The sequence below is a fragment of the Bos grunniens genome, chromosome 29 (assembly GCF_055505025.1).
Source record: "Bos grunniens cultivar Pamir isolate PY7600 chromosome 29, Bosgru_T2T1.0, whole genome shotgun sequence".
In the NCBI taxonomy this organism is placed as follows: Eukaryota; Metazoa; Chordata; class Mammalia; order Artiodactyla; family Bovidae; genus Bos; species Bos grunniens.
Window position 1 is genome coordinate 34,345,441 of NC_141193.1, and position 13,942 is coordinate 34,359,382.

A 13,942-nucleotide genomic window follows, 5' to 3' on the forward strand; every position below is an offset into this window, starting at 1 on the left:
TCAAGTGTGAGGACTGGTGGCCTAAGAGAAGTGACCGTAACGGCTATAGCCAACATGTCTTGGTCTTTGAGCTGAATAGTTCACATTCGTTATCTTGTTGGATCTTCACAATAGCTTTATACAGTAGGGGTGTTATTATTCTGGTTTTACGTCTGAGAAGCTAAGGCTCAAAGAGGTTGAGACTGGCCCACAGTCATTCAGTAGTAGGTATTCAAGCCAACATTCGAACCCAGGTCTTTCTGATTCTAGAGGCTCAGTTCAAGGGCTACTGGAGTCGGGAGGAGCAAACACAGCTCAGGACATGTCAGCCTGGAGGCAGAGAGGCGAGGTGGAGAAGGCGGGTTCAAGGACGGGCTCACACCTGGGTTGGGACTTGGAGGATGAGGGGGTGATGTCAGGTGCGGCAATGACGAGGGTGTACTCTTGGCTAGGGGCTTAGTAAGATGGAAGGCAGTGGTTTACGTGAGCCTCTGTGTGTGTGCTAAGTCCTTCAGTCGGTGCAGCTCTTTGTGACCCTGTGGACTATAGCCCGCCACACTCCTCTGCCCGTGGGATTCTCCAGGCAAGACTACTGGAGTGGGTTGCCGTGCCCTCCTCCAGGGGATCTTTCTGACCCAGGGATCAAACCTGCATCTCTTGTATCTCCTGCATTGGCAGGTAGGTTCTTTACCACTAATGCCACCCGGGAAGTCCATGAATCCTCTTAACCTGCTTTATTGCTCTCTGCCACATTTAGAAATGGTTTTCAAGGATGGCCTCTGTCTCTACAATGCTTCCTGGAGGCTCTTTACGTGCCCCTGCTCTTGGCTACTTTAGGGAACAGGTTGGGCCTGTCTCCTTGGCATACCTGTCCCTCCCATGGCTCAGGGAGCTATGGGAAGCCACTCTCAGGCAGGCTGCACGGCCTTGTCAGCAACTCAGGCAAACAGCTTTAGAAACAGGTCCATCAGCTTCTCACTGAAATTAAGTCCTCTTTATAATTAATAGAACCCTGTCTGTGAACAATTATTTCCTAGAGTTTCGCGAAAGCCAGAGTGCTCAACAACAAAGATCTCCGATGCTTGCCAAGGGCAGAAATCAATAATTCATTGACAAGAGAGGCTGGCAAAGGGGCCATCAGGGACTGTGGCTCTGGGAGCGGGTGGTGGAGGGAGCCTGGAGTTGGGGCGCAGCTGAGAGGCTGGAAGCAGCCCTGGGAAGACAGTGCCATGGGCAGCTGGGGGGACCTGGAGGGGAGGGACGGTGGGGCTGGAGAGGGCAGGGGGCAGGCGAAGGCCATAGAGAGAGAGAGGCTTTGCGACCAGATGGGCTTGGGCTCTCATCGCCTTCTGCTACTTTGCAGCTGGCCTTGGACAAGTTTCCTCTCTCAACTCTGGTCTCTGTAAAGTGGGGGAAAAGACTGAACTTGCAGAGTTGTTTACCTCTTTCAACTATTTGGTCATTCAACAAAAAGTGTTCCTTCCAGGCACCTGAGAAATATGCAAGGTGGTAGGCCGGGTACCAAATAAGACCCACTACTTGCCCCCTTGGGGCTCAGGGTCTAGTGGAGATACAGAAAAGAAAGCAGAAATGAAAATAGAGTGTGGAGAGGAAGTTGTAGGTGCCATCAGTCAACAGAGGTCCAGCACCATGTTCTCCAGAGTCTAGGGGAAGGAAACAGCCAGGCTGAGACCTCATGGAATCTGGCCGGAGTAAGAGATGCGGATGCGTCAGTTTCTGATTGCCAGCCATATGCCATCTGCAACCCAGACTTCCTCCTGAGTCTCTTGTCCCCTCGGACAGGGGTCCCCTGGAAGGCCCAGTCTCGGCCTGATTCATTCCTGCCTTCCCTGGGCTCCTGCAGCATGGGGTCTGGAAGAGCCAGCTCCTTGTACAGATCTTATGAATGAGGGGGGCAGTGGGAAGAAATGAACAAATGGATGCAGGAAGTGAGGGGGTGGGGTGCAACCGCTTTTATGATCTTTATAACCATGAAATTCTATGAGTCTTTGTGTCACGAATGGAAGATGGAGAGAGCAACACTGTTTTGAGGATCTACAGACAGATCTGAGTTTGAATCCCACGCTACTCCATCTTTGGTGGGTGGCATTTGAAAGCCTCAGGCATTAAATCTGTAAAATGACAACAATGATGCAGGGGGATATTTTTGTTGTTAATTTATAAAGAACACCTCACACAAGGGCAGGGGCATGTTGAGGGTGCTCAGGAAATATTACATTTGTATTTAGAACGCACCTTTCCTCCTTGTACTTTTGCTCTGGGTTGGGACAAAGGCTCATTGTGCAGAACTCCAAACTCAGTGTAACATACAAAACTCCTTAATTTGGCTCATGAGGATCTGTGTGCCATTATGGCTGTGTCCATAGTGACTTGCCGGGGTCACTAAGTTTTTTGCTCAACAGTTTCTGGTAAGCACTGCAAACGTACCACGTTGGTTTCTATTATTGGCCTAAGCTTTTCTGAAAAGCTGGTGGGACCCATTCTTGTAATGTCAGCCATGTGCGTGAATTACCTTGCTGTTGTCCCACTCCTGAGTTTTCATCTGTGTGTGGACGAGCTCATAGGATGGTTCCATAGCATCCATGTCTGGCTTGGGATAGCCGGGGATCACGTTGTGAAGCTGGAATCCGAAGGTGAGGAGCCAGCTGTTGACATCTGGGTGGGAGAGAAGAAGCAGAAACATCCCTGTGGAGTCAGTGGACCTCAGATGTGACACACCTTGAGAAGGCGGCCTAGAGTAAGGCTGCTGGGGTGGGGTGAGGATGTGGTGGGCAGCTGGTGGGAGAGTCAACAAGCACGCTGGAAACTGTTTCATAGCATGGAAGCCGAGTGTGCTCTTGGGACTAGTGATCCCTCCTGCGGATGTATCTGAGAGTGATGTCACACATGTAGAACCTAGGCTTCCCAACTCCTCTTTCTACTGTCACTCTACCCCAAGGACCTTCAGCTTCACAGCCTGGGGCAGCTGTTGATGGATGAAGACCGCTCTGCATCTACCTTAGACATCAACAGAAGACACAGAAGACAACCACACCCAAAGGGAAGATTTTAATGAATGACTTTCAAAGAGAAAATTCACTTAAGAAATAAACTCTTAAACCCTTTCCCAATCCTTTCTGCAGAGATTAGAATCTCAGGGCCAAAGTGCATTGGCCTGTGCTCAGTTGCTTCGGTCACATCCGACTCCTGCTCACTCTATGGATCATAGCCTGCCAGGCTCCTCTGTCCATGGGATTCTCCAGGCAAGAATACTGGAGTGGGTAGCCATCTCCTCCTCCAGGGGATCTTCCTGACCCAGGGATCAAACTCATGTCTCATGCATTCAGGAAGATTCTTTACCGCTGAGCTACCGGGGAAGCCCATGGAGATGGCCTGACCACAGATCAAAGAGTTCCCCCCACCCCCCGATCCTGCGTTTTACTTACTCTGACAGCCAAAGGAAGTCACCTAACTTCCCTGTGCTATCATTTCCAGTCTCTATATTGGGTTTGATGATCGAGCCCCATAGGCATTGAATTTATTGGTTTTTATAATATTCCTGGGGGGTTATTAATTAGAAAGTACTCAGTATAGATACTCAGCTGGGATATTGTCATAAGCATTTGGCTCACTGAAGAATGGAATCAGGAAGTCAAGACTTCAGGGGAAAAAAAAAGACTTGAGGAAAAGAAAGAGGGTGTGCCATCAGTTACTTGGCCCTCTGTGGCTGAGGGTCTTTTCCGTGCCCAGCACTGGTGTCACAGACCTTCAGCCTGCACCCTCAGGACCCTGGAGGGGAGACGAGACACAGGGCATGGATAACTCTGACACGAGAAAAAGGCCGAGTGGAGGGCAGAAGTCTTTTGGTCCTACAGGCTGACAAGTCTTCATGAAGAAGGTAGCCTTTAAGCCGGACACTGAAAGTTGTGTAAATTTTGTCAGACTTCAGTGGAGATGAGGGGGGCACTTCAGGCAAAAGCTGTTGTGTAAGGCAAGGCCTGAGTGGGCAGGTGAGTATTGGGAACTTTCGGGTAGCCAGACAGCAGTTCAGCAGGGCAGAGAGAGAATCAGAAAGGAAAATGGTGGCTGGGGCAGGAAGAGCCTGAGGTGGCAGGCAGGAGGTGATCTGGGGTCTACAGGAGACAGACAGGGTTTCCTTGGTGGCTCAGATGGTAAAGAGTCTGCCTGCGATGCAGGAGACCCAGGCTTGACCCCTGGCAAGGGAAGAGCCCCTGAAGAAGGGCATGGCAACCCACTCCAGTATTCTTGCCTGGAGAATCCCCATGGACAGAGGGGCCTGGTGGGCTATAATTCATGGGGTCTCAAAGAGTCAGACACAACTGAGTGTCTAACACACATACACAGGAGACAGACAGACAGCCTGTGTCCCAGCATGGCTCAGCCTTCCTTGGGAAGGGGCAGCCGAAGATGCCAAGGCAGTTGGTGACCAGAGACTTGAATCTGAAGTCAGGAGAAGGCAGAATTCAGAATTTAGTCTCAGAGCCAGCAACTCTGGGCAGTGGGCATTCAGGTCTGCTTTTGGCTTCTTCCCAAGCAGACAGATCTCTGGTCAGGGAGGTTCTTAGGGTCCAGGCATTGGTGAAACAGTTCATCCCAAAGATGGGAGTGCCCTTTGGTGGTCAACAACCTCATCCCGTGTTGCCTGTACCCTAAAAGCCTCATGTTTGCCTTTTCGGGGTGGGGGGTGGGGCTTGTTTTTGCATTTTGGATGTTACAGAGTCCATCTCTTGGGTTTGAAGCCTGGAGGTACTGAAGCGAAGGGGTGGTAGAAAGAAGATTGGAAACCCAAATTCTACTTCTAGAGAGATCACTTAAGGGAAAGAACATGGTTAAGGCAAGACAAAACCCAGGTCCAAACACTGGCTCCCCAACTCACAAACTGATCTTGGACATTTTCCTTAATCTCTCTAAGGTTTAGTTTCTTTGTCTGCAAATTGATGGGAGAAATAGTTTTCACCAAGTCATGGAGAAGAATACTAACAGTGTTACCAGTTGAATCGGCCATCATATAGCAGGAACTGTTCTGTCTGTTATATAAATGATTGAACTTACTGTATTTTCAAGTGTTCAGCGTGGTTCTGGCTCACAGAAGGTTTTCTGTGTTTCTTCTGTGTTTGAAGAAGAAACACCTATGCCTCCAAGTGCCTGGACCTTCATTTCCTCATTTGAAACACGAGGCGCTTGGATCAGTTTTCTCCAAAGTCCCTATATTCACTGAGTTTCTAAGTATCTCTGATTCTATGAATCATGGCAGATGGTTCTTTGGGAAATTAAAACAAACAGAATGGAGAGGAAAAAAAATGGCTACAAAGCCATTTTGCCTCAGGCTTAGAACTTGCATCTGAATTTGTAGTTGCAGAGGAAAGTTTCTATCAGGAGTACTGAGAATTCCCAGGAAACCAGGGGGCTGAAAAGAGGCCTGGGCCTTAATTATAAGTGATGGAAGGTGGGAAACTTTCCATTATGCCTTTAGGAAAAACGCTGAAAACTGATTTATTCATTGGTTTTTCTACTGTGCTTTTCTAAAGAGTTGGGAATGTTCCCTTTCTTTCCTATGACATCAGAGGTAGATGTTCCCTCACATTAAATAGCTCTTCACCAATCCGTCTCAGACCTCAGCATGGCTGCCTGGAACAGTGATGGAGAATAACAATCCCTTTTACATGAACACAGCTGTGCACTTTACAGAGAGAACTCACCTAAGAATGAGGATCCTGGAGTCAGACACAGCAGCAGTCTAAGCTCAGCCTCGCCCCCTCTACCTGGGCTGGTTCCTTTTCTTCTCTGACCCTCACTTTCTGCCTCTGTAAATGGCGTCAGTACTCCCCATCTCACAGGCAACAGGGATGGTCAAGTGCAAAGGTGTATATGAGGGATCAGTGGTGGACATTTTAAAGTTGCGTTCCTAGCATCCCATTCTGCCTTTTCTCTCTTTTTGAGGTACGCGTGTATTTTTAGGGATGCTGACTCCACCTAAGGATTCCTCATTGGAGCATGCGAATGACCTAGGCTAAGCCAATCAATCAGTACATTCTATCTCCCCAGCCATAGTGGCTGATTCAGAGGTCATCATGTGATATAAGTCTATCCAATACAGGCTTAAGACCCTATGCATCCATGTTCAGTTGCTAAGTTGTGTTCGACTCTTTTGTAACCCCATGGACTGTAGCCCACCAGGTTCCTCTGTCCATGGGATTCTCCAGGCAAGAATACTGGAGTGGGTTGTCATTTCCTCCTCCAAAGGCTCTTTCTGACCCAGGGATCAAACCTGTGTCTCCTGCCTTGACAGGCAGATTTCTTTACCACTGAGCCACCTGGGAAGCCCTAAGACCCTATTTTGGAGTCTATCTCAGGACCCTTGAAGACATTTTTGGAAAAAAGATGCCCTTTTTATCATTGTCATTGCTAGATGTGAATGAGGTTGCAGGTAGCCTATGTGGAAGCTAAATGTTTAGGTCTAATGAGAACTCGGAGAAGGCAATGGCACCCACTCCAGTGCTCTTGCCTGGAAAATCCCATGGACGGAGGAGCCTGGAAGGCTGCAGTCCATGGGGTCACTGAGGGTCGGACATGACTGAGTGACTTCACTTTCACTTTTCACTTGCACGCATTGGAGAAGGAAATGGCAACCCACTCTAGTGTTCTTGCCTGGAGAATCCCAGGGACGGGGGACCCTGGTGGGCTGCCATCTCTGGGGTCGCACAGAGTCGGACACGACTGAAGGGACTTAGCAGTTAGCAGTGAGAACTAGTTGCATCTTGGCTTTTGGTAGTAAAATGGTTTTTCGCACCATTTTTTCTTCAGCTACAGTAACCTGCCAAGTCATCCACCAGGAACCTCACTGGAGGATGAGGCACAGGGCAAGCTTAATCCAGACAGATATAAGTTGAACATCCTCACAACCCACTAAGGTGTTCTAGGGCTGGCAGCGAGCTGAGCAGGGTGAACGATGGGCAACCTTGTTGGGATATTCCTGTGCATCCTCAGGTCCAAAGGAGGTTTTCATCTCACCTGCTTACCACTGTGTCCTCTCTTCCTGCCCACTCTTGGGACTCTAGCTCTCTAGAGGACCATCTAGAATTCTTCTCTGAATGAAGACTAATCCTCTAGGCCTCTGTCAGCAGAAACAGGTCCAGCCTGAGCCACCAAGTTTGGGGCCCCAGGAAGCCACCACATGCCTAAGGGGCTCTCGTGTAGGCTGTACACGCTGCCTTCTGCACTTTGGCATGCGCGGCCCCCTCTCCTTGGATCATCCTTCTTCCCATCACCTGGTGAAAGTCTACTCGTAAGTGGACCTCATGCATCAGGGGTTCCCCGGGCGGAGTCAGCCATGTCTCCTGACATGTCTCCTGATGCTTTCACTGACCATCACGGCAAACGTTCACCACGGGCCTCTCATACTTCAGAGTGCGTGTCTATCTGGCCTCATGCAGGGTGAATTTCTGGAGGGCAGGGATGGTCTTTCTATCCCCAGTGCCTAAAACAGTGGCTACACAGAGGAGGCCCTTGTTGGATGAAGGAAATGGCCTTAAATTATGGGGCAGGATGGTGTTATCATGGGACAAAAGAGGGGGAAAGTTGGCATGCCCAACTTTTTGCCCAGTACACGTACTCTTCTATAAAAAGGGCTGGTTTTAACCAGACCTGAATCCCCATAGCTTCTCTGACTTGTGAGGTCTGATCTGACTGTGGCTGCTTGCTGGGAGGAGTCTGCTGGAGGCATTTCTGGCATGAGTGACCTCTGGGGCACTTTACACTCAAGTTGGTTTCACAGTAGTGAAGACCAAAGCCCGCTTTTAAAATTGGATAGTAGAGGAACAGGAATGAACACAAGCCATGAGCTGTGCTAGGCAGATTGTCAAATGTATCTTGTTTTATCCCTGCAACCATCCTACTGAGAGGGTAACAGGCAGGAAAGCCAGGGGTCTCTAAACAGAGGAAATAGGGCTGCACATGTCAGATTTTTTTCTCTTAAAATTCTGTGTTGCCATGACGACACCTGGTTCCACCCGAACTTAACTTTTCTCAAACCTTGAGCTCACCAATGCCTTTTTCTTATGGAAATGTTTCTCTTAAGCTATGTTAATGAAACCATGTATTTGCTTTGGAATTTGCCTTCAAAATGGTTCCACCTAAGACTAACTTTTTTTCTTTTCTCAAACCTTGGGCTGACAATGACTCAACAAACCAGTATTCGTATCAACTGCTTTATGGCTGGGGATGACACACCTCGTGCCATCCTATCTCAAAAATGCATATTGTGGGCGAGGGGCTGGTGAAACTCCGTCAGCCTCGAGGTGTCTCTCTTATCTGATTAACAGCTTCCTAACAGACATGAAACATCTGGCTAAAGACTAGCAGGGGGGCACTCTTTCTACTCCCCTCTGATGTCTATGTTAGAAGCTTTCTCTATCTCTCTTATACTTTAACAAAGCTTTATTACACAAAAGCTCTGACTGATCAAGCCTCATCACTGGCCCCGGCTTGAACTCCTCTTCTCCGGAGGCCAAGAATCTCAGCATCTTTCACAGCTCAACAACAACCTTTCACTACCAGGGTTTTTTTTTTTTTTCCCATTTGTCCATCTGTTCTTTGTTCCTTTTGCTCCCTCATCCCCTCCCCTCTTTGGATTATTATTTTAGTCTTCATTTTATCTCCACTATTGACTGATAACCTATGCCTCTGTTTTATCTTTTAATAGTTGCTCTATGATATACAATGTGCATATTAACTTATCAGAGCCAGGGTAGATATTCTAACTTCAATTTATAGATCAGGAAACTGGAATTCAAGGGAAGTTAAGTAAATTTTGTGACTGTCATAGCTTAGAAATAATGGATCTTTCCTCTAGTTCTGCCTCCTAAGTTTGAATTTTCCATTCATATCATCCCAAATAAGATAACTGATTTCTTGTTTCTGATTTTTTTTTTTTTTGGTCATACCTTCACTCAGTTTATCAGGGACACATAACCAGCTTGATCTTTGGGTCAGAAACTCTCAGAATACATCCCAAGGGATGCATCCAGTGAAATATTAGGGTTTCATGGTAAAAAGAAAGGGGGGGTTCATGGTCAAACAAGTTGGAAAAACAGTGGGTGATTATATGAAATTATATGAAACAGTTCCCTTTGCTACAAGACTTCATACAGCCTTTCCTAAGCTGAAATGGATCATGAAAATTTTGGAATGGTGGTTATCCTATCAAACTGATTTGATGCCAAAACCAGTTTTTACAGAGCATTTCTCTTAACTAGTGTTTCTTCAAAAATACTTTGGAAAATACTACTCTAAGAGAAAGTAAATGTTTCCCATTATACCATACTGGCTTTGTCAAGAAAGATGGTCCAAATGACCAGAGCAATCGAGGTCCCTGCCCTCTGAATGAGCCCTGATCCTCACCTGTCATGAAGCACTTGATGTCCTGAGAGTTGCTGATGGGGTTGTTGTTTTTAAACATGTAGAGATTAAAGGGCATGATGTTGCTGCTACTAAGGTGCTTCCACAACTCGTGGTCTGGGCTAGTCCAGCGACCAGCCAGCACGTCGTAATCCCGCCGGCCCATGTGGACAAGCCTGGTGAGTGGATCGTAGAGGCCACCATGGTAGCCAATGATGATCTGGAAGTTGGGGTTGGTGTCCATGTAGATCTCCCCATAGGCCGTGTACAGGATCTGCTTGATCATTAAGCCTGTTCCACTGAAGACAGCAAGAGGGGTCCCGATGTTGTCGCAAGCTATATAAAACTCATCTCCGCTGCTCAACTCCATGGCAAAGAGGTGCCCTTGCAGGTCGTAGTAGAGGGATGTGATCTCAGAGCTGGAGTGGTTGTAGAGGTGGGTGACCTTGGTAGGGTTGGTCAGGTCTGCGTAGAAAAACTGCAGGTGGTGGCTCTGGCTGCTCTTGCTAGACACCCGTCGTCCCAGGCCATCGTAGCGGTACCTGACACTCCAGCCACCACCCCGGTTGTAGGCCTTGATGAGCAGGCCGGCTGAGTTGTACTCAAAGATATCGCTGCCCCGCTGCCTCAAGAAACCGTCCTCGTCCATCTTGTACTGCACGTCGCCCAGCCTGGTGATGCGGTCGCGGAGGTCATACCGTAGTGGGGTAAGCCGCGCACTATTTCCAGGGCTCAGTAAGTGCAGGTTCCCATTGAGGTCATAGCTGTATCGCCAGAGTGGCTTGTCATTGATGGAGACAGTCTGCAGCTGGCCATCGGCGTCGTACTCATAGGAGTAGCGGGTGGTGTTGGCGTAGGGTCCCACCTTCAGCTCCTTCTTCACCACTCGCCCCATGTTATCATACTGGACGGTCATCCAGTACATGAGCGAGCGGAAGATCTCATATTGCACTTCCTTCATCCGGCCGTAGGCGTCAAAGTGCTTGGTGTGGGTCATGACTGTCGTGGTGATGATCTGGTTAATGTCATAGTAGATGACACCAAACTTCCCGAACTGCTCTGTCTTGCCCGACACGTCATCATAGCGATACAGGTCAATGGGCAGTGGGGTCTCGTTGATCACAGCCTGCATGCTGGTCACCCGGAAGCTGTTGTCATAGTTGTAGTCAAAGCGGGCATTGACCATGCCTTCCTCGGTGAAGCGAAAGATCTGGCGGTCGATCAGGGGCCCGATCTGACGGTAGCGGATAGTGCAAGTGAAGCCCTCGTTCTGTAGGTTGATGGTCTTTAGCATGCCAGCAGTCTCATCGTAGGTGAAGCTCACCTTGGTGGTGTCATACAGCAGCTCGGCCAGCTTGGACAGCTTGCCATACTTGTATATCACCCTGCGGCCAGTGCCCAGGTAGAAGGTGTGGAGGAGGTGCCCATCCTCAGTGAAGTCCTGGATCACTGAGGCATTGCCCTCGGGGGGCTGGTAGATGTTCCTGTAGTAACCCACTGAGCGGATGGTCTCCAGTGTCTGCCGAGCCACATTGGGCATGGTCACAGAAGAGAGGTGGTCGTTCTTGTCAAACTCAAAGATGTATTGCCTCTGGCTGTGGAGGAGCAGCACCATAGACTGGAGGGAGAGGAAAACCGAGAGGTGAGAGGAGGGTGCTGGGGAGGAAGGAGAGGTCTGTGAGCCCCAGACTTAAAGGAAAAGAATGAAAGGCCAAGGAAGCCAGTGGTTCTTCTAAGTTATGCCCAAACCAGAGCTTTCCTATCAGTGTGCCCTAGGATAATGCAATGGGGTATAGATGTGCTAAGAGAAGGCCTTCTTGCCACCCTTGGCCTGCCTACAGTGAGCAGCGTTGTCTGTTTGCCCCTTTGTGGGGTATAGAAATGATTTCAGTGTGGGATGGGGTTGAGAGAACTGGCCTAAAGTATAAATATTTGCAGCAGCCTCTCTCTTGGCTCCCTTGCTCCAGATTCCTTCTCAATCTTCCTACCCAAGCAAGAATGATTAAACACAGTCTGATAATGTCCATGTGTGTGCATGCAAGTCACTTCAGTCGTGTCTGACTGTGCAATCCTATGGACTACAGCCTGCTAGGCTCCTCTGTCCATGGGATTTTCCAGGCAAGAATATTGGAGTGGGTTGCTGTGCCCTCCTCCAGGGAATCTTCCCAACCCAGGGATTGAACCCATGCCTCTTATCTCTAACTGTATTGGCAGGCAGATTCTTTACCATTACTGCCACCTGGAAAACCCCTGATAATGTCTATTGCCTGCTAAACAGCTTCTGTTGACTCCCTATGGCCTATAGGATAAGACCTGTCTGAGAAGGACATTTAAGGTTTTGCATAATTGTTTATGTAGTAACAGGTCATACACCCCCCCAGGGGTAGGGTGGGCTGTGATGGGAATGGGGAAACCTGGTTTCTAATAACGGACTCAGTGTATGGCCGTGGACAAATTCTTTCCCTCTGCGTTCAGATTTTCAGGTCATGTTGGATGACCTTCAGGGTATCTCTTAGCACTGCCACAAATAATACTCTTGCAGATGTGAATGCTGCTGGTAGGGGAGACGGGTCACAGATCAAGCAGAGCCTGGGCCTGGACAGCTGACCAGGTGTAGAACACAAAGCCAGGATCTGGGTATCAGAACTGTGGCATGAAATACAGACTGTTTCATGAATAAGTCAGTAGGTAACAGGCCAAAAGACATCTGGGCATCAAAATTACCATTTCTCTTCTTTGAGACCAACTTTTGATTAGAGACCTTTTCTGATTCCTAGTTCCTAGGATGAAATGAATGCAGAGTTCCAAAGAATAGCAAGAAAGCCTTCCTAAGTGATCAATGCAAAGAAAAAGAGGAAAACAATAGAATGGGAAAGACTAGAGATCTCTTCAAGAAAATCAGAGACACCAGGGCAACACTTCATGCAAAGATGGGCACAATAAAGGTCAGAAACAGCATGAACCTAACAGAAGCAGAAGATATTAAGAAGATATGGCAAGAATACACAGAAGAACTGTACAAAAGAGATCTTAATGACCCAGATAACCATGATGGTGTGAACACTCACCTAGAGCCAGACATCCTGGAATGTGAAGTCAAGCGAGCCTTAGGAAGCATCACTATAAACAAAGCTAGTGGAGGTGATGGAACTCAGTTGAGCTATTTCAAATCCTAAAAGATGATGCTGTGAAAGTGCTGCACTCAATATGCCAGCAAATTTGGAAAACGCAGTAGTGGCCACAGGACTGGAAAAGGTCAGTTTCATTCCAATTCCAAAGAATGACAATGCCAAAGAATGTTCAAACTACTGCACAATTGCACTCATTTCACATGCTAGTAAAGGAATGCTCAAAATTCTCTAAGCTAGGCTTCAACACTATGTGAACCGAGAACTTCCAGATGTTCAAGCTGGATTTAGAAAAGGCAGAGAGGAACCAGAGATCAAACTGCCAACATCTGTTGGATCATAGAAAAAGCAATAAAGTTTCAGAAAAACACCTACTTCTGCTTCATTGATTATGCTAAAGCCTTTGACTATATGGATTGCCACAAACTGCAAAATTCAGAAAGAGATGGGAATACCAGACCACCTTACCTGCCTCCTGAGAAATCTGTATGCAGGTCAGGAAGCAACAGTTAGAACTGGACATGGAACAACAGACTGGTTCCAAATCAGGAAAGGAGTACTTCAAGGCTGTATCTTGTCACCCTGCTTATTTAACTTTTATGCAGAGTACATTACGTGAAATGCCAGGGTGGATGAAGCACAAGCCAGAATCAAGACTACTGGGAGAAATAGCAATAATCTCAGATATGCAAATGATACCACCCTAATGGCAGAAAGCAAAGAGGAACTAAAGAGCCTCTTGATGAAAGTGAAACAGGAGAGTTAAAAAGTTGGCTTAAAACTCAACATTCAAAAAATGAAGATCATGGCATCCGGTCCCATCACATCATGGCAAATAGATGGGGAAACAATGGAAACAGTGAGAGACTTTATTTTCTTGGGCTCCAAAATCACTGCAGATGGTGACTGCAGCCATGGAATTAAAAGATGTTTGCTCCTTGGAAGAAAAGTGATGACAAACCTAGATAGCATATTAAAAAGCAGAGAGAGACATTAATTACTTTGCCAACAAAGATCTGTATAGTCAAAGCTATAGTTTTTCCAGTAGTCATGTATGGATTTGAGAGTTGGACCATAAAGAAGGCTGAGTGCTGAAGAATTGATGCTTTTAAACTGTGGTGTTGGAGAAGACTCTTGAGAATCCCTTGGACTGCAAGGAGATCCAACCAGTCAAATTTTAAAGTCAACCCTGAATATGCATTGGAAGGACTGATGCTGAAGCTGAAACTCCAATACTTTGGCCACCTGATGCAAAGAGCCTACTCATGAGAAAAGACCCTGATGCTGGGAAAGACTGAAGGGAGGAGGAGAAGGGGACAACAGAGGATGAGATGGTTGGATGGCATCATCGACTCAATGGACATGAGTTTGAGCAAACTCTGGGAGATGGTCAAGGACAGGGAAGGTGAAGGACGTGG

General features: G+C 47.7%; 1 protein-coding gene across 14 annotated transcripts in view; it reads right to left on the reverse strand.

The window, feature by feature from the left end:
• The window catches only part of TENM4 (teneurin transmembrane protein 4), a 1,162,188-nt gene that overhangs the window by 5,956 nt on the left and 1,142,290 nt on the right, over positions 1-13,942 (reverse strand). For all 14 annotated transcript variants that reach the window (XM_086385810.1, XM_086385811.1, XM_086385817.1 and 11 more), the window contains 2 exons: positions 9,400-11,014; positions 2,513-2,655 (listed from right to left, as the gene is read on the reverse strand). In XM_086385810.1, coding sequence (XP_086241936.1) covers positions 2,513-2,655; positions 9,400-11,014 — 1,758 coding nt within the window. The remainder of the gene's footprint in view (positions 1-2,512; positions 2,656-9,399; positions 11,015-13,942) is intronic.